The 18,967-nt window shown below is 38.2% G+C and overlaps 3 protein-coding genes across 5 annotated transcripts; all 3 read left to right on the top strand.

Annotated features, from left to right (window-relative positions):
* The first annotated feature begins 621 nt into the window (after positions 1-621).
* On the top strand, positions 622-6,667 carry tcof1 (treacle ribosome biogenesis factor 1). 2 transcript variants are annotated; one of them, XM_062426109.1, is made up of 12 exons: positions 622-857; positions 1,693-1,745; positions 1,837-1,892; positions 2,066-2,163; positions 2,287-2,460; positions 2,587-2,745; positions 2,872-2,926; positions 3,031-3,089; positions 3,202-3,376; positions 4,188-5,531; positions 5,640-5,740; positions 5,856-6,667. In XM_062426109.1, the coding sequence occupies exons 1-12, from the start codon at positions 750-752 to the stop codon at positions 5,886-5,888; spliced, it is 2,415 nt and encodes an 804-aa protein (XP_062282093.1). In that variant the 5' UTR covers positions 622-749; the 3' UTR covers positions 5,889-6,667. The 2 variants fall into 2 exon arrangements, with proteins under 2 accessions (XP_062282093.1, XP_062282094.1); XM_062426110.1 differs by lacking the exon at positions 2,287-2,460.
* Positions 6,668-8,592: 1,925 nt separating this feature from the next.
* Positions 8,593-14,064, top strand: tmco6 (transmembrane and coiled-coil domains 6). Its single transcript, XM_062425842.1, has 13 exons — positions 8,593-8,732; positions 9,850-9,956; positions 10,049-10,161; positions 10,273-10,456; positions 10,544-10,648; positions 10,863-10,954; positions 11,050-11,166; positions 11,316-11,430; positions 11,697-11,877; positions 12,485-12,579; positions 12,758-12,925; positions 13,051-13,189; positions 13,268-14,064. The coding sequence occupies exons 1-12, from the start codon at positions 8,642-8,644 to the stop codon at positions 13,177-13,179; spliced, it is 1,497 nt and encodes a 498-aa protein (XP_062281826.1). The 5' UTR covers positions 8,593-8,641; the 3' UTR covers positions 13,180-13,189; positions 13,268-14,064.
* A 481-nt stretch (positions 14,065-14,545) lies between these two features.
* On the top strand, positions 14,546-18,101 carry LOC133985521 (membrane-spanning 4-domains subfamily A member 4D-like). Of its 2 annotated transcripts, XM_062425178.1 has the most exons (7): positions 14,546-14,588; positions 14,789-14,947; positions 15,095-15,205; positions 15,646-15,702; positions 15,785-15,925; positions 16,020-16,133; positions 16,911-18,101. In XM_062425178.1, exons 2-7 carry the CDS (start codon positions 14,816-14,818, stop codon positions 16,959-16,961), a joined length of 606 nt encoding a protein of 201 aa, XP_062281162.1. In that variant the 5' UTR covers positions 14,546-14,588; positions 14,789-14,815; the 3' UTR covers positions 16,962-18,101. The 2 variants fall into 2 exon arrangements, with proteins under 2 accessions (XP_062281162.1, XP_062281163.1); XM_062425179.1 differs by lacking the exon at positions 16,020-16,133.
* Positions 18,102-18,967: the final 866 nt, after the last annotated feature.

Below are 18,967 nucleotides of genomic sequence, written 5' to 3'. Positions count from 1 at the left end.
AAAATCCTCAAGAAGCAACCTTGAGGCAGCTTTACCAGCTGTAGGCCACTGCTTATTCACTAACAGACCCTGCTCCATAAATGCTACACTCACACTGCAAGAAATACAGATCAGAACACTTATTTGCAGCTGTGATAGCTCTCTTTCATAAAAATCACATGCCCTCAGGGGGAAAATGTAGGCCTTGACTTGTCTGCATGGTTTCCTGCGTGGGAAAGTGACTGAGGTGAAATTCAGCTAAAATTGACCAAAATCAAAGTAATGGTCAGGTAGAAAAACAAGGATGTGGAGAGAAAAACGTCTTTGTCAGTTGGATTGAATGGCTCAATATAACACTGGGGCGACTGTAATATCTGGTTTATAAAAGCAAGGTGAAAACAGTTACGTACGGGAAAATGTAAGGGACTACGAAAGGACTGTTGTCCAACATTAACAACTCAATGTGGTATTTAATATTAACATGGAAGTCCTAATTTTAGTAATAAACATTACGTATAGACCGTATAGGCTGTGGCACGGACAGAATTGAAGCTGTGTCACGGAAGTACTACACAGTACTGCATGTTCCATAATGCATTGCGGCGGCAACCAGAGCAACTACATCCTGAGTTCAGAGTTGATTTTGCTAACATGCGTTTTTTAGTGGGGTAGCAGTGACTGCGTGCAGTGAACTATCTGTCTGTCCAGGTTTACCATGAAGTAGTTTTAGTGGTTGATTTCGTGTGTTTGTTATCTGCTATGTGTCAAGTATGTCCGTGAACGCATCAAACCACGAGCTGATCCAGCTGATCCACCGCCATTTGAAGGAGCATGGTTTCCACTCAGCTGCAGATGAGCTTCAGAGGCACAGCCCACAGGTCGATACAGTACACGCACACACGCGCACACGCACACAAAGAGAGAGGGTGAAAGATTTTGGTAAAATGTAACAATGCAAGTGATCAATAACCGGGGAAGTTGTTTCCTATTCTCAGACTCTCTGTACTCTTGGGCTATCACCTAATATTGTCTTATAAAACTATTGCCATAAGTTGAACTTCAAGTCTTCCATCTGTTTTCATTCAAACACCAGTGGTTTATTTTCTTATGTGCTTGCATGTTTGGAAAGTGATCTTTGCATTGCCTCATCTTGGAGCTCTGACTCATTGCACTTCTTTCTCAGGATCATTATCAGACTAGTGTATACATTCATTTCAAATCAAAGAGCAATTGAGACTGTTAAAACTGGACCATTACAGAGTCTCTGGCATTATACCCTTAGTTTATTATTACATACATATAGCTAAATCTGATCTATTATTGTTCAGTGGTTCCCAAACATAGGGTGCACGGCCCCCTGGGTGGGTTGCAGAACCTTTGCAGGTTAGGCCCAATTGACCAGTGGAAAAAATAAGAAGTGAAACTAAAACTAAAGTTTTAAATTGTTAAACAAAAGTGTATCTAATACAACTATTAATCGACAACTTAATGGAAGCTTCTGAGGATCTAATTAAATACATTTTTAAAAAGAAAAGAAAAAAAAGATTAGTCCCACATGCTTTTCCTGGTAGTCAGAATATATTTTGTAGGAAACCTCCATGAATCTGAATTCATTTGATAATGATGAAGAAACGAGAGTGCCTGGATGAAGTGGTGAGTCAGTGGATGTTCTAGTAATGTAATAATTAAATGTTTTTGGTTCATTTTCTGCAGGGGGAGACAAAACTATCTGCATCATTATTGGACATCTACAGTTCGTGGTTAAAGTGAGTATGATTTCTGATAAATGTAACACCTTGATTGGATTCTTTTTGTAATGTTGAGAAGTACATCAAAGATTGTTTCTATTCCTGACAGTAACTCCAAAAAGAAAGGGTGGTCTGACACGACAAAGCACTTTACTCCAACTAAAGGTACGACCTCTTCTTTTCCAAAAGTGACTGTAAACATGCAGCATGTCTCTTCTTCTCAGCATTGCCCGTCTTTGAACTATTCTAAAGATTTCTTGTGTGTACATCATGCAGTGCTCCTCAATCTTGAAAGTTTGTGCATTACTTTTTCCATTTTCATCTTACACCTGCACCAGCCACAAAAATCACAACTCCATCCACATCCAATCAGACTCAGGCTGAGGATGACAGCCGCTCAGACAGCGAGGAGCTGAGTCAGAGTCTACTGCCACAGGTGAAACGCAGAACAAAACATTTTACACTGCATGAATGAATCCTGATGTTGTTTTAATTGTGTACACTCACGCATCACCGCCAGTGATTGTAATGAAAGGTTAGATTTACTTTGATTTTACAGACTCCCTCAGCTACCAGTAGAAAGTCAGCTCCCACAACCCCAGTCAAACCAGTGGCAGCAGCATCTCCAAACAAAAAGAAACCATTGAGCCCAGTCAAACCTGTAACTGCAGCCCAAGGGGATTCCAGTGAAAGCACTGACATATCAGAGAGTGAAGAAAATACTCCAGCTGTTGTAAGGCATCCCTATTAATATATTAAAAGTGAATAGCTTTAGGCTGCTGCTACAGGGAGCCTGAGTTCATTTTTTTTCTTGTAAATTACATATGAATATATTATCCTGTTTTACATATAATTACAGACATCAGCATCAACAGTCACACCAGTGAAGCAGAAACAGAAATCAACAGCCAAGGCAGTAAAATCTGGGTCTGACGAGAAAGCTACAAAGAAGAAACCTGACAAGAAAGATCAAAAGAGCAGCAAGGACACAGTCGGCAAAAAACAAGCTTCAGTTAAGGTCTGACTAATCATTTTGTTTTACTGTGTTGTTCTGTTTTAAATCCTCATTTTCATTAATCTGATGCTTATTAAACTAACGGCTTCAATGACTCCAGAGACTAAAGCTGCTGCTGCTTCTCCTCAGGTCAAAAGTCCCAAGAAGAAAAGCAGCGTCACCTCTGCAACAGCACCTTCTGATGGTATGTGTTGACAACAAGCAAACACCAAACATTAAAGAGGGGGTAAAACTGAGAGTTTGCAGGTGTATTTAAATATACCTTTAACCCTTTCTCCTACTTTCGAGGTCTAGCCAAGCCAGCCACGCCGAAGAAGAAGGATCAAACTGCAAAACCAAAAAAGAAGGTGAGTTTGTTATTCAAGAATCATTTATCCACATAATGTTTGAACCCTGCTTTATCAACCAGTGACAATAATGTTCTTTGACTTTACTAAGTTGGCTGGGTTTTTTTTTTAGTCAGTGCCAGCAAAAAGGAAAAAGAGTGATGGTCAGTCTGCAGTAAATGGTGTAAAGGCAAAGAAATCAAAGACGAAAACTAAAGACAAGGCTGTGGCTGCTGGTGAAGATGATTCAGACTCTGACAGCAGTTTGGATGTAGAGAAATGGAAGAGACTGCTCCTACAGATGACAGGTAGGTGGTATGTGTGCTGTGTGTGTGAGAGCGAGAGAGAGAGAGACACACACACACACACACACAGAGTACATTGTATGTGTAAAAGCTTTGGATGATGTGGTGGGAGTTTCCTACAGATTTTGAAGCAGTAGTCCACCCTAAAGTAAATTAAAGCAGCTTATTCCTCTGTCACTACAGCGAGTACACAAGGATTGTGAACAAATTTAATAAAAATACATTTATGCCTGAGATCCAGCAGTCAACTGTCCACACATAAAAAGAAGGAAACTGTTTAAATTGTGGGCTGTGGATAATTCTGAGTTATCACGTCTTTCTACATGGAAACAGATGTTGTTGAGTTTTTAAAGCATTATTTTTTTGGCACTTTGCACACCACAAACCAAATCCCACAGCAGTAGGGTGGGCTAGACTTAATATTTCCAAGATCTTGACAGTCAGGACTTCAGGTAGGATTCCAGATTAAAGGAAAAGCCAGAGTATTTACAGTTTTGAGAATACTGATTACTCATTTCCAAACTGGAAAGAGAAAGAATGAAAGGTGGAGAAAGTTAGGAAGAGTGGAAAATGCAGGAAATGATGGGAGATGAAAAGACAGGGAGAGCTGGGTTTTCGCACTTAAAAGGGAGAAGGACAACCCACCAGACAGGACAGCACCACCCATGAACAACCTCACCATGGAAAACTGTGATTTCATCCAAACAGCGTGTGTACAGTAGCTGTGTACATTGCCACTGATGTTTTCTTTGATGCATTTGTGCCACCAAGACATGTTTGTCCAACGTCTAAACCTTGTTTTCTCTGTCCACAGATGCTGACGTAGCCAAGATTGACACCATCGATGCTTTGGACTCCAATCCACCCCCAAAGAAGAGAGTCAGGAAACCTCGGGCCAAGGCACCAGCAAAAACGGACACTCCCGTTAAACAGAATAATGAGATGGTTGAGAAGGATGGGGGAGTGAAGGTGAAAGCTGTGACAAAGCCAAAAACGGATAAAGTCAAGAAGAGCCAGCCAAAAAAGACAGCATCTGTGGACTCCTCTGCCACCCTGAGCCAAGAGCTAAACCTCATCGCTGCAGAGGATACACCAGCTATGTCAAACCTCTCTTCCTCAAAGGCAGCGAAAAGGAAAGTTGTGACTCCCAGTGAGGAAAAAACTGATGAGACAACGTCTGAGCCTAAGAAGAAGAAGAAAAAGGAAAAGGAGGCGTCCGAAAACAAAGTGGAAGAGCATCCAATTGAGATTGGGGAAGACGGAAAAGGAAAAAAGAGCAAGAAGGAGAAGAAAAAGAAGAATGTAATCATTGAGCCAGAATGTGTTGATAAACCTGTGGAGGAGAAGGAAAAAAAGACAAATAGTGATAACAAGAAGACTGACACTCAAGAAGAACTGATAACAGAGATGAACAAAAATGGGAATGCTGATACAGAGGAAATTACAGAGCCAATAGTAAAAGAAAATAAATCTAAGAAGAAGAAAAAGGAGATGGCTGATAGTGAGGAGATTTTGGCGCCAATATTGGAAGAAAAGAAAGCAAAGAAGAAGAAAAAGCAGGCGGCTGATAGTGAGGAAAACTCAGAACAGACAGCAGAAGAAAAAGAAAATTCAGAGCAGATAGTTAATGAAGAGAAAGCAAAAAAGATGACAGAAACTGCTGAGAGTGAGGAAAATTCAGAGACTATTGTAAAAGAAAAGAAAGCAAAGAAGAAGAAGAAAAAGGCCATTGATAGTGCTGAAAATCTTGAACAAGTCCTCGAAGAAGCAAAAGAAAATTCAGAGCAGATAGTTGATGAAGAGAATGCAAAAAAGATGACAGAAATGGCTGATAGTGAGGAGAATCCAGAGACGGTTATAAAAGAAAAGAAAGCGAAGAAGAAGAAAAAGGAGAATCCTGATGAAGGAAATTCAGAGCAGATAATTGAAGAAAAGAAAATTAAGAAAAAAAAGGACAAAGCTGAATATAATGAAGAGATTTCAGAGCAGATAGTTGAAGAAAATACAACAACAATCAAATCAACTATCGAAATGCTGGAGCAGAATACTGAAGTGAAGAAGAAAAAGAAAAGGGCGTTGAAAACCGACTCAGCTGACTCAGAGCCACTACCTCCATCCACCCCTGAGACGCCAACTCCTCCTACAGACAAGAAGAAAAGTGAGTAACACTTGTAATTACTCGTACAAATCATGACGGATTACAGTCTTAAAGCTTTCGTAATCTTGGATTCACTTTTTACATTTTTTTAATGTTTTATTTCCACAGAAAAAAGCAAATCGATACCATTTGAGTTCCCAGAAACACCTTCAGCCTCTGTCCAAGATGCCACAGCAACACAAACTCCGTCAAATGGCACCCAGAAAAAGGTATCACAACGCTGTAATCTGCTCCAGAAAAAACCAAAACGTTGTCAAATAAGAATAAGATGATTTTTGAATGCCAGGTCACTTCATTAACTGATTTTCATGTTATTTTTTACAGAAAAGGAAATCTTTGAAGATCACAGAGTCATGAAGCCTCTGCATCCCTGCTGTGATAGATAGTGAAAGCAACACATCCTGTCTCTAATAATGTGTTTAACAGTTACAAAGATCACTGAAAACTTTTAAAAGAAATGGACATTTTTAAAAATTGATTTTGGTACATTTTTAAATGTTTATCTTTTCTGTTTGTCTTATGTGTTTACCCATTAAGTGTGTTCCAACACAGCTGTCTTTTACTCAATGTTTTGTTTGGTAATTGCCATTTTAATGGTTTGAATACAGTGTATAAAAGGGATTATATCTGACTGGAATGGCTGATCCCTCTCAAGATATCTTCTTCTCAAAGTGAAATTCAGTAATTGAATGGAGTGATGTCTCCTTTAAGCACATTCTCGTTCAGTCTCAGGAATTTCTCCCATGATGGTCCCCAATCCTGATTTGTTATTTATATACGTTTATTAACCCATCATGAAAGATAAAGGTTGATGAAAAAAACAAAACAGAAAGGCTACATCAGAACATTTTTTGTCCAGATTTTTTATTTATTCAAAAAATATGTGGGGGAAAATGTTTAAACTGCCTATTGTGGTATTGGTTTGTGAAGATCATGTTGTAAACTAACTTTTTTTACATGTTTGATATGACTTTCATATATCTGCTGTACAATATGCTTTTAATACAAATTAAACTTGATAGTTTTGTAAATCGTGTGTTTTACCTGAAGTCTGTTAACGTGGACACCGAGATTCATGCTGGTGCGATAAGTACCAAAGATGCTTTCTGTCATTTTATTTAGTTCTATGCTGATGTTTTCCAACTCCCCATTTTCTAATAAGTCTGCTTTTATTTAGTTATTTCTTGATTTAAAAAGAGGGTGTGACACTCTGCCCTGTTGTGTCTCACAGCCAATAAAAACTGAATTGTTGTCATCCAAACAGTAAAAAATAGTGGCAGGCCACTTTAATCAAGCACTGATCTCCTTTGCTGTTTGTCTAGGTTGCCTAGAGAAAATCCTAAGTATCTATTTGGGTGTCATTTTGTTATGTATTTATTTTTATTATGTCTTCTTTATTCATACACATGATTGTATGTTCAAATATCTGAAGCAGAGTGTAGTTGTATCAGCCATTTAATAGACAAAGGCTGTTCATTCATGATTATTAGCTGGGATAAACCAGCTTGCCTGCTGTTACTTTATAATTCCACAGGGTGGCAGCAGAGGACCTTAAATACAGTGATATATATATATTTTCTAGTTTTGTTATGACTGTGTAGATATTGATGTTATAGAGTGTTACATTGTATATGTTGTTCATAGTCATTTTAATTTATTTCACTTTATTTTTAAGATTATTATATTACATTATATCACTATACAATCACAATGTGAAGACTACAATGTTAAGATTTTCAAGATAATGTAGTAATCTGCAGCAGATTATGATTTTCATGCTGTGGTGGGAACAAGCTGTGCTAGTCCATCTATCCATGTTCCTGAACTGACTGGTTGTGTTTGTCCCACTGCAGAATAAAATACTCGACTTTTGTTTCCATGTAAGCAAAATGGGGAGCAGAGTGGTCACATTAATGGTTAATGCATTATAAATAAATGAGCTATCTGATATAATTCTGTTAAATATGTCCCTTCTTGCCACAATGAAAGAGACAACCAGTAGGCGGAGACCTATGTAGAAATGTATAAATATACTTGTAGTTACCATGTCCTACTTACCACCACCAACCCCTTTTGTGTTTGTTTTTATGTTGTAATGTAGACTAATGGCTGCCTTGTATTATTCCTACTATTCACATCTCTAAGTGTCTTGACACATCAAATTCAGATTGCATCATTGATAGAAACAATCAGATTAACACTAATAATTCAAATGTATTATCTGTTTCAATTTTCCCTCTGCCATTGAAGAACATGTAAACCTCCTAAAAAGAAGCCAGACTCCTGTGTGTCTTTAGTGGGAAGTTCAGCTATCAGCTATGTTGTGGAAGAAATGATGGCATAATATACAGAGACACAAAAACAGAGTGACTGGTTTTAGGATATGGGAATGACTGTCCTGATCATTTTATTTCTGCAACATTATGACAATGTTTGTAGAATTTCATGAACTGTTGTTTTGCTCTCCATTCACATTGAATTTATTGATTGAATTTATTGTTTCACCTATAGCTGCCTAGGGTGGAAAATAGCAATTCTGCTAAAAAAAATAAATTAAAAAGCCTGGTGCAATGCATCTTTCCTTGTTTCATACAAGGTTAATGGTTTATTGTGCACTGTCCTGTTTAAAAAAAATAAAAAATTACAAATTAATAATCTTTTTTTTATTTTTATTTTTATTTTAATTGTGCCAATGGCAGGCAAGCTGGTTTATCCCGGTTAATCAGCATGAATGAACAGCCTTTACCTATTAAATGGCTGATATAACAACACTGTACTTTGGAACATACAATCATATGTATGATAAATAAGAAATAATAAAGAAACAAAAGTGCGGATATCATTACCAAACTTCACAAGACGTTCTTTAAACGCCACCCGGCGCCACTGGAATATTCTACCCCTGGTAGCGATCAGAAATGCGTTTATAAACACGAAATTGAGACAACATTTCTAAATTAATTTGAGTCCTGCTTAGTGGTTCCTCTGGCTCCAAATGACGTCATACAAGCAAGATGGCCGCCCCCTCTGTCACTTTGGCTCAGCGGCAGGAAGTGGAGACCCGTTGTCTTCATTTATGTTGAGTTAGTGGATAAACACAGAAGAAACAAATGTGGAGGCTAAGCAAAGTTCGCCACAAAGCGGGTCGTCAAGGCGGCAGCTTGGAGGAAACCAGGTTAAAGAGGCGAGAGCACGAAAAAGGTGAGCGGTGGTTGGTAATGTGTCAACGTTATATCAGCAAACACTAACATTACTCCTTGTAAATGAGGAGGATAAAGTTAGTTTATGTGAGGATGTAACCGCTAAAGTTTCAATATTACAGTAAGCGACAAATCTAGCTGTTACTGTGACAGTTTGCATCTATTTTACTGACACTGAGGTAACTTATTTAAGCACAAACACCAATTTTAAGTCAGTACCGATAACTAGGTTGCGTTTTAACATTGCCATGGTAACGTTAAGTTACTATCTCACATTTTGCACATGTGATATTAAACCATCTAACTAGCTGTATAAATAAAGGTTTCAGTCAATCAACAAGCAAGAAATCATTGACAACAAGAGCTGGGTGGTGCAGACAGAGTTCATGTTTTTCAATGTATTATATTTAATGCAAATTATAATAATAACAGTATTTGTTTTACTTTACATGTAAACCAGTCCACAGTCAAATGATATCGATAATGTGACGAGGTTTTCTCTAAATTATGAGAGTTGGAAACGTTTCTTTGCACAATATTCTGATACAGATTTAAATTGAGGTCGTGATATAATGAATCTCTGAGAAATGAACCAGCTTGTAGCTAATGTATAGTGGAAAACCATGGGGGCATATTAACTCATTTCTCTTGGCTGATAAATAAGTGTATCAGTCAACACAATGTATGAATAATAATATGTAGTAGAGAAACAACTGCTTGATGAATCAATGAATGGAACAGGATTCATTATTAATTGGCAACCATTTTGGTAATCATTTAAGACATTTTTTAAGCATAAATGCTAAACACTCTGCTTCCAGCCTCTCCAAGGTTCAATGAGGATTGGCTTCCTTCTTTTTGTCTCAAGGATTGTGGGAATATGTGGGCATTTTGTGCAATATACTAACATGTTATGGACCATCATTAATCAATTAATTCCTACTACTACGACTCCCTTATACTCAGTGTTTAATATACAGAATAGAGCAGCATTGTCTCTGAATTTGACAGGCCAGTGGTGTGTATGTGGTCATCTTTACACTGGTTGGCCAAGTGTAGTTTGCTGCCGTCAGCTGGCTGAAGAGTATTGTGTGATATTTGTAAATGTTCTTTTGTAGTACTGCGACAGGCCCGCAGAGACAGACAGCTGGTGAGCAAGAGACTCCTGCTGAATGAAGATGAGGAGCAGCAAGAAGCCGCCATGGACACTGACCCAGGAGAGCAGGTAAGTGGCAGATATATTTTGGTAGAAACCGGGTTGTCATGTGCAGTAAAATAAAGGATTGTGTCATCTGAATCTGTTCTTCATGTCTGCAGGATGTGCTCGGCTTGTTCCACAAACTTAAACATAGTGGGCCTGAGAAGGAGGTCCACCTGAAAGCCTTGAGTAAATCTCTCCGAGACCCATCAGCACAGCTCTCCTTCATCAAGTATGTTGGTAACTTTTGTCATCACATCAAATGAGTTAAAAGGTATTTCATAGCCATGTTTAGTCTGTGTGTAATGCATCATGTTTGTGTGTGTATCTGCTTTCACTCTAGGCAGGAGAATAGTATGCATCTGCTAGTCGGCCTCCTTACTGGCAGTAATGCTCAGTGCCGTCTGCACTCTGTGCGGTGTCTTCATGAGCTGTCTAATTCTCCTCACCCCAGCGTGACCCCAGCCTGTCTGCCTGCCACTCCCTACCTGCTGACCTATCTGTCTGGACAAAGCACCAAGTTAACTGTTAGTATTCATTCACACCAGGCGCCATGTAATATCACTCAATCATTCTTCAGGATTTTCACTATTTGCATCTGTGTGTTTTCACAGGAGCTGTGTCTCTACACACTCGGTAACCTATGGGCAGACAGTGATGTTGTTAAAGAGAAACTTCTTGCTCAGGGAATCATACCCGCTCTGGCCAGCTGTATAGAGGTAAACTAAAAAGATGGATGAGCGTAACAGCAGCTCTACATAGTCGCACCCTTATAATTTTGCTTGAGTATGTGTGAGCATTTGTTAGATGGCAGGAAATCATTTTTTTATAAGAATTTTTATAAATAAACAAGATCACTCAGAGGATTTCTCCCATTTTCTTTTTATTAAAACGTGGAGATGTTAACATGTCTGTGTGTTTGTGTTTGTCCAGAACCAGAGACATAATCTAGCAGTGATGGAAGCTGTGGGGTTCACTCTTTCTCAGCTGCTCCAGACCAAAGATGCAGCAGAGAAAATAATCCCGTAAGTATACCAGTTTATCTCTTTTTTTTTTTAAGTTTGTACTTACAAAAAAACACTGTTGTCTGTTGTGTAATGTTCTCCCTCTCTGTCTGCAGGACGGTCCTGGCCTCTAGCTTACCCTCACACTTGATATCAGTCCTGACCCCTGGCCCAAAGTTTTCCTTGGGGCCTGCCATTGACTGTGCGTGGTGTCTGCATTACCTCACATGCAGGTGAGAACTGTACGATATTCACAGCAAAAGTCAACAATCTGTTATATTTACTCAGTTGTCACCACGTGCAGTTACTTCAGAGACATGTGTAATTGTACTGATCATAATAATGATGATCTGTCTTCTCTCTACCTTCATCTCAATGAAAGCAATGTGGATAATAGAGCACTCTTGGCTCATGGAGCACTCTTACAGTGCAGTTCCCTGTTAGTGTCACTAGGTGCTGCTGTGGCTAAAGGAAACAAAGAAGAAGGAATGGAGTTGGTAAGAAAACGAACAGATCAAATACAAATTTCTTAATGTTTTTTGCTTTTTAATTCTCTTGTTATTTGGGTTTTTATACAACAAACATTAATTAAAAATATGTGAGAATTATCATCTATTTTTGGTTGTTTGTTGTTTAGAGAAGAGTTGTTTTTTTTAATGGAATTAACTTACAATTCTATAACCTATAAATTTTGGATAATAAAGAGTGTCATCTTTAAACTGACATGGAGCACAAAGATTTTTGCTTTGTTCCTCCTCTCCAGCTTGTCTGTCCTCTGCTGAGGTGTGTGGGAAATCTCCTGTCCTCCTGTCCAAGAGAAGACCTGACCGCTCAAGTGAGAGACGTTCGCCTCGTGGTTGCTGTTTGTGCAGTTCTTCAGGCTTTCTTCAAGAGTCAACCAGCGTTGGCCAGAGAGAGCGCCTGGGTCCTCAACAACCTCACAGGTTAGACTCATCGGTTACAGTCACCTTTGAGCTCCGCTGAATCCCAAGTATACTTCTACAATAATTGTGGTGTTTACATTTTATTAACTTGTCATATCAGCAACATAAAGCTATTAGGAACATACAAGTATTGCTGTACACTGTATCAAATCCAAACTATTTATTTTGGATTGTATTTTAATAATATATATGCCCATTTACTAAATAACATGAATGTGGGTGGCTTTTACATGTTTTCCCTCTTATAGGCTTTTTTGGTACACAGTTGGAAATTAAAGAACATCTTAATATAATTCAGGTTTCATTCTCAGTGTCATTATTGTCATTAGTTAAGGTGTAGAGATCTAGCTGTTTAGCCCTAAGGTCAGTGTGGCATTGTTAAAATGTTTCCTTATTATACTTTTGTGGAACATATCTGGTGCCAGATTAATTTTCGCAGTGTTTATGAAAACATCAAGTGTAGCAGAGGAACATCTATTGCAGGAAAATGAAAATGGGGGACGGTATGGTTTTATCCTAGAATTGACACCTGAGCATTGGTGTATGTGTGAGGGCTTTCTGTGTATGATCTCCTTGTTTCCCTGCATTTCCCATCTCTCTGCTGCAGCTCACTCCAGTGCATTCTGCTCTGCTCTGCTGACTCTCAACTTGGTCCCTGGACTGATCCAGCTTCTGCCTTTTTCTCAAGGCATCAATACGATGGTCAGTGCAAGCTGAAGCTAAACTGTAAAAAGATTGTTTTTATAGAATACTTCACTGTCATTGTGTGATAATAATAACAATAATGATCAATGTTGTGTTTGTTCTTATGTTTCCTTAATTTCTGACACAACTCCTCACTCTTACACTACATCTCATCATGGATGCCTCTTTTGTTCAGATCCTGAGAGTTCTGGCAAATATTGCCCATAAGAAAAAGGAGTTCTGTGTCCAGCTGGGCCAGCTTGGATTGCTGTCTGCACTCTGTGCCACACTTAAAATGGCAGACCAAGAGATGGTGACCCTGAGTCTTGATGTCCTGTTCATGTTGGTAGTTAGTAGTATACAGGTAAGCAAGGCTACATTAATGACTGAAAAACAAACTAGATGATGATGAGGTTTTACTGAGATACTTGGTTGTTACATCTTTTCTCTGCGTTGTCTTATAGATGATGAGTAATTGTTTCCCTTCAGATTGCAGAAGAGTTTGTCAGGCAAGGTGGGCTTTCACTGTTAGAAGCTATTCAGTACAACAGTGAAGGAGAGATGAGGCGAAGGGCAACATACCTCCTGGAGCACCACCTACAGTCCCACTCATCATAGTGCTCTGTCTGTAAGGACTTTTCTTAAATATGTTAAATTCAGAATTTGGACAAATCCAGGATTTAAAACATTATGTTTTGTGTTGCAGGTTGAAAACATCCCATCCCATGATCCTGAACTAAGATGAAAACATGAAATTCAAATATATGGGATACAGTGTGACAATAAAAACACGAGTGTCATCAGGACACACCTGAGAATAGAATAGCCTAATACGTCTTTACCTCCATACAATCTGTAAAATGCAGACAGACAGATTCTGTTTTTATATTTAAAGTTGTTTTGAAGTACTTTAAATAGCCATCCATTTCCTGCTGTTTATCTGGGAATAGGTGGTACTGGTGATGGTGGTCATCCTCCACCTGCTCCTGTTTGCTGGCGCTCCCGTGCCAAGTTGTGTGTCTGGGGTCTCCTACCAATTGGTTGTGCCTGAAAAACCACCAAGTATGATCTATTTTAATATGCACTGACTATCAGTGTTGCTATACCAATGGTGCAGTAATATCTGTAAAGATGAAATATTTTTTTAATACTCAAGACTCAATACTTCTTATCATGCACTCATTCTTAAACTTTTACATTGTATCCATATTTATATCCAGAATGGATCTGGTATGTATTTTTGTCTGTTGCATTTTGTGCTACTATCTATTACTATTAAAAGACTGAAGACTGGTTGTTTTTTCACACTGAGGTTTCTCATCTGACAGAGGACGTGTTTATATGAAAACTGACTGTGAATATCTACAGTGCAGGTGATGCAAAAACATCCTGTCTTGTTTTTCTATGATGATGGCGGCTTGTAGAAGTATCATTTGTTTTACTATCAATAGTCCATGCCATTAATGCCTATTTGTACATTCAGTATAAGTTAATAAATGAGAGCATCACTACTGAATAATACTTGAGTTGTGTTGTTTGGTTTGGTTATTGTTTTTGTTTATTGGCCACACTGTAATAGATTTGGAAAATACAGCATATCAATGTGGAAAGAGAAAAGTTTAGGATGTATTTTCATCATTGTATGTTTGTATAATGCCTTGTGAGAGATACATGTACAGTACATGAGTGACATATATATATTTATATTTTTTATGGACCCTATAATACCTTATAGAGATTTAGTTTAATGGAATTAAAAGGATAGCTGTTGTGAAAATGTCCTGTTTTAGTAAGAATTAATCATTGTCATGGTAATAATAATCAGCATTATGGCCATTGCTCCGTAGGATAATAACTGTTTGTCTTAAATCCAGGGGGGGAAAACAATAAGCCCAGTTTAAGTCTGGTCTGCTCCTCCCCTAAATGGAAAAAAAGTAAGTCTCAAATTTCCCCACTTCCTTTCCACCCACAACATTCCCTACCCGTTATCATTCACACTGCTTCTCTGCACTTAAAACTAAAACAAGGTGGGTCCCTTTATGATTTTTTTATCCATGCATTCTTTGAGACTGCTTTTACAAACTTGCATGCAACAGATACCTGAAGTCTTTCTGCTACACCAAAACTATTCATGTTTGTTCTAATCTGCACTGTAAACTTGCAATCTGTGCTGTCGAGTGGAGAGCATACATCTGGTTCGATTAATTCCCCCTCTGTCCCCCCACAGCCAAACACATTGTTTAGTTTCCTGTCAATGGAGGATACTGAGTCAACAACTACAGACAGAACAACTGGAAAGGATGGAAATCAGGAGGCAGACCACAGAGTGCTGATGTCCAGCAAGCCTCTGCATCGCTTCGTCCAAAGAGAGCCCAGAAGTCTTGGGGTAACACATCAAACAATCCAGGGCCATAGAAATGAGATAGTGGTCAATTTATTTAAAAAACAAAGGTGTGCAGAAATAGACATGTACACAAACAGGGGCTGTGTTAGTGTGTAATTGTCTTCACCTGCCTACTCCTCTCCTTACCAGATTGCCATTCTGATCTGTGGCTGCGCAGAGGTCCTGATGGGAATTCAACTTGCCAGTGAACATGTGGGAACCTCTTCTGCAATCTACACCCCCTTCTGGCAGGGAGCTCTGGTACATAACATTTGGCTGGTTAGCAGTAGTGACATGTTGATTCTCCACCTTCAGAGCAGCAAAAACAATTGTCGGAAAAAGACTACGATCTTAAATCCCCTGAAAACATGATTTGAAAACTAAAAAGAATAGCACCTAGCTCTCTGCCAGCAAGAAAATAAGTATACTTCCCACATTATTCCCACACACACTATTCATTGATGTGAAGTGGACTGGCTTAAGTAGTCACTAAATTTTGACAGCCTAAAAATCAGCTTTACATTTTAGAAGACTGGGCTATAGTAAGAGTGGGACCCCAGTAAAGTGGAGCTATAGTCACTTCTGCAGCTGCCGTGATGATATTGGTGTGAATGAGGCTACATGCAGCCATCAAAATATATTTTGGGTGAATGACAGAAGAAAATGATGAGATCATCTGATTTGTGTTGTTATTTTTCAAGTTTCTTCTCTGTGGAAGCTTGTCTATCTACACTGAAGTATACCCATCCAAAAAGATGGTACGTATATTGGGATTTTATATTCTAGCTATGATGTTTAACTTTAGTTCTTTCTTAAGTCACTTAATCTGATTTTTCCCAGGTGACAGTGTGTTTGTCCATGTATGTGGTGTCCCTCTTGGGAATTGTAGTCTCTATCGGCTACAGGATACAATGCTTCGCACATTATGGCTACCTTAAGTACTCACAATACTATGACCGTGAGTGGAACAACAAAAGAATCGTGAGTTACAGCATCTACTTTTTAGATTAAATGGATGGCATGCACATTTCCGCAGTGTATAAACAGATTTCTTTTCCACTCTCTCTTGCTTTAGGACCAGCTTTTTGGTATTGAAGGCATATTATTCATGTCCTCTCTGTGTGTGTCAGTGATTCTTATCTTCCTGTGTGTCGTCGCACGTTTAGCTCTGAAATCCACACACTCTCAGGTAAAACACTATGTTGTCACTGTTATTTGTTAAAACAGGCCTTTTTCTCAGAACTCATAATTCAAACTTCGAAATTTTAACAATCAAAAGCTGCAGAAAAAGGCAATGCACAAACAAAAGAAGAGGAGAGAAAAGTGAAGAAAATTCTACTGCATTGTTTCACTTGCTGAAAACAAACCAATCTCTATTTGTGACCCCTCAGGTTAGGGCCGGGCCAAGACCCCTCAGATTTATCTGCTGATCCTAAGATATGAATGATAGTTTACAAAGTATAGCTGGATGAAGTTCACTCATATCATTGTGACTTCACTTTAAGAGGCCCTGGCTGTATCTAAATTCACAATTTATATTATATTGTTTTTTGTTTTTGTTTTTAACCAAAAACACCCTTTTGAAATTAAACATTTCTCAAGAGAGGCAGCAATAATGATGAGTTACACATACCAACGGAAAACAGAAAACACACAATTATGCTACAATATCAGCATTAAACTGAAACGCAATTATACAATCATGAATAAAATTTCCAATATAATAATGTAAAAAAAATGTCCTAGACAAACAACCTAGATGGGAGCCTAAAACAACCTAAGACATGTCTAAAACCATAGAAATAGTTAAGATCAATGCAAACCAGTAGCCTAGTGAGACTAACACATTGTTCTAAAATACCATCAGCAGCCAGAAAAAGCCTGATTAAATTTTTGTTGGTCATCATTTTATTGCCTTCTTGATGTCATTTGTCCCTAACCACTTCCTCCTTCATATCTTCCACAGGTCATTGTCCAGCTCATCCCGCCACCTAAGACTAACACGACATCAACCTAAGATCAACCAAGAGTGGTGTTCCTGAAGTACACCCAAACTGTAAAAAAGATTATTCTGCACAGTTTGGTCATTGTGGACTGGACAAATTAAAGCAACTACAAGGAGTTTTTAACTGGTTATGAAACCATCTCAGTGTAATACTGGTGCCTCTATATGACCTACATAAGCCATCAGTGAGAAGAAATTAGCTCTTTCTATACAGTCACTACATGTTTGCCATCAGGTCGGATTTTCCTACAAAATCAGACAAAGCAATTTACAGCTTGCAGACCACAAGAGCAGATGTTTACATTACATTTCATTGTAGCATGAGGGAGAAAAACACATTACTAAGACGAAGGGAGGACATTTCTCTTTGCTCAATAACGTTAAATGTAATGTTAGATTTGTTGTTTGATTCCCTGCTCATTATTAAAAAGCTGAGCAAATAAGAGAGAGAGCATGAGGCAGAGAGCAGCGGTGGTCAATCAAGCTAGAGATTGAATGAAGGAACATGACCAGGTGTCACATTGCCCGATTTGGTGTGAATGCAGCCTTACATTTAATTTGGTATATAAATGGTACTAAAACAAATTTTACTTCATCGTCATATTACAATAATTAATCTTACACAAACAAGTGCAGTACTGACCCACATATATTTGCTTTTTGTAAAGGCATTAAAGTGATTCCTGTCCTCTTGTGTGGGAAATATGTTTATATGCACTTATTAAGGAAACATAGTAACCACTAATCCCTCTGTTAAGGCGTACTTACTTACTACATGAGTCATAGAAAACATTATGTCACTCACAGTGCATGTCAGACTTTAAGCTTCAAGAATAATGGATACAATGTACTAATAATAATATCTATCAATAAAGTCAACTGATTAATGTTAATATTGTCCAAACAGCAATGCACAGTGATGAAATGATAAATCAGAGGTACAGTTTGGTCTACAATCCACCAACCTACAGCTAATCCAACCATGAAAATAATCTATATACTGTATAGCCTGTCAGTTTAAAGTTTTACTATGTATTGTTGCCTACAATATTCACACTATATGTGCAGTATTTGGGCAGAGTTTAGACTCTTTTTAATCTTACAGATTCTGTTAATAAATGTGATCCTCTGCAGACACGCAGCTGTAAATGACATTTCACGTTGTGATTGTGTTTTGCTTACTGTGACAAGCTGGATGTCGATCATTTCTTTAACGATGGGCTTGAACTTGTAACAGGAAAGCACCTCCACCTGTGGTAGCTACTTCAAAGATCTTTAAAAGAAAAGACAGTAAATATGAATCAATCTGGGTTGTAATCAGCTTGCAGATGAACTGATGTGATAAAGGGATATAACACATCCTACAAGCTTATCTTAATGATTTCATGTTAATATGGTTCAGCTCATGCATGTATATTACTGTGATAAGAAGAACCTGTTGCCATCTTTTGAATATGAATGTGCACAACACAGATTTGAACCTCTTCCTGAGAGTCAAACTTTAGCTGTACTATGTTTGGTGCAATAAACGTAGTTTTTGTTAAATAAACAATTGATATAATATTCAATCAGGCTCAGATTGATGATCATATTACACACATACTAATCACTATGCATGGACTTCAACTGCACTACATACTGTAATATGTGCACATCAAAGTGAGTGCACAGTGTACTGTACTAGTTATCAGAATTACTTAGAAATGGTCAACAGTTGATAACCTGAAAACAACCCTTCAGATAATGAACTTCATACTCACACACCCTCTCTACTCTTTAAGGTCATGTATTTTATTCCCATGAATGAGTACCAAGATACCACAGCCCTTCTCTTAAAACTGTAAAACTAAATTGCTTCAGGTGTGTCAATTTGAAAAAGTCTATCGAGCCGAAAGGCTATTGTATTTGGTTTTAATCTCATGTTTTCAATTTTGTGATTCAAATGAAAATCAAACTGCTTTTAAATACTTAAAGTTCCCCATATCATTCTTGCTCTGTTGTTAAGACATGTCTCCTCT

This window comes from Scomber scombrus, chromosome 9 (assembly GCF_963691925.1).
Source record: "Scomber scombrus chromosome 9, fScoSco1.1, whole genome shotgun sequence".
Lineage (NCBI taxonomy): Eukaryota > Metazoa > Chordata > Actinopteri > Scombriformes > Scombridae > Scomber > Scomber scombrus.
The sequence above is the reverse complement of the archived record's forward strand: the minus strand, read 5'-3'. Positions and strand labels throughout refer to the sequence as shown.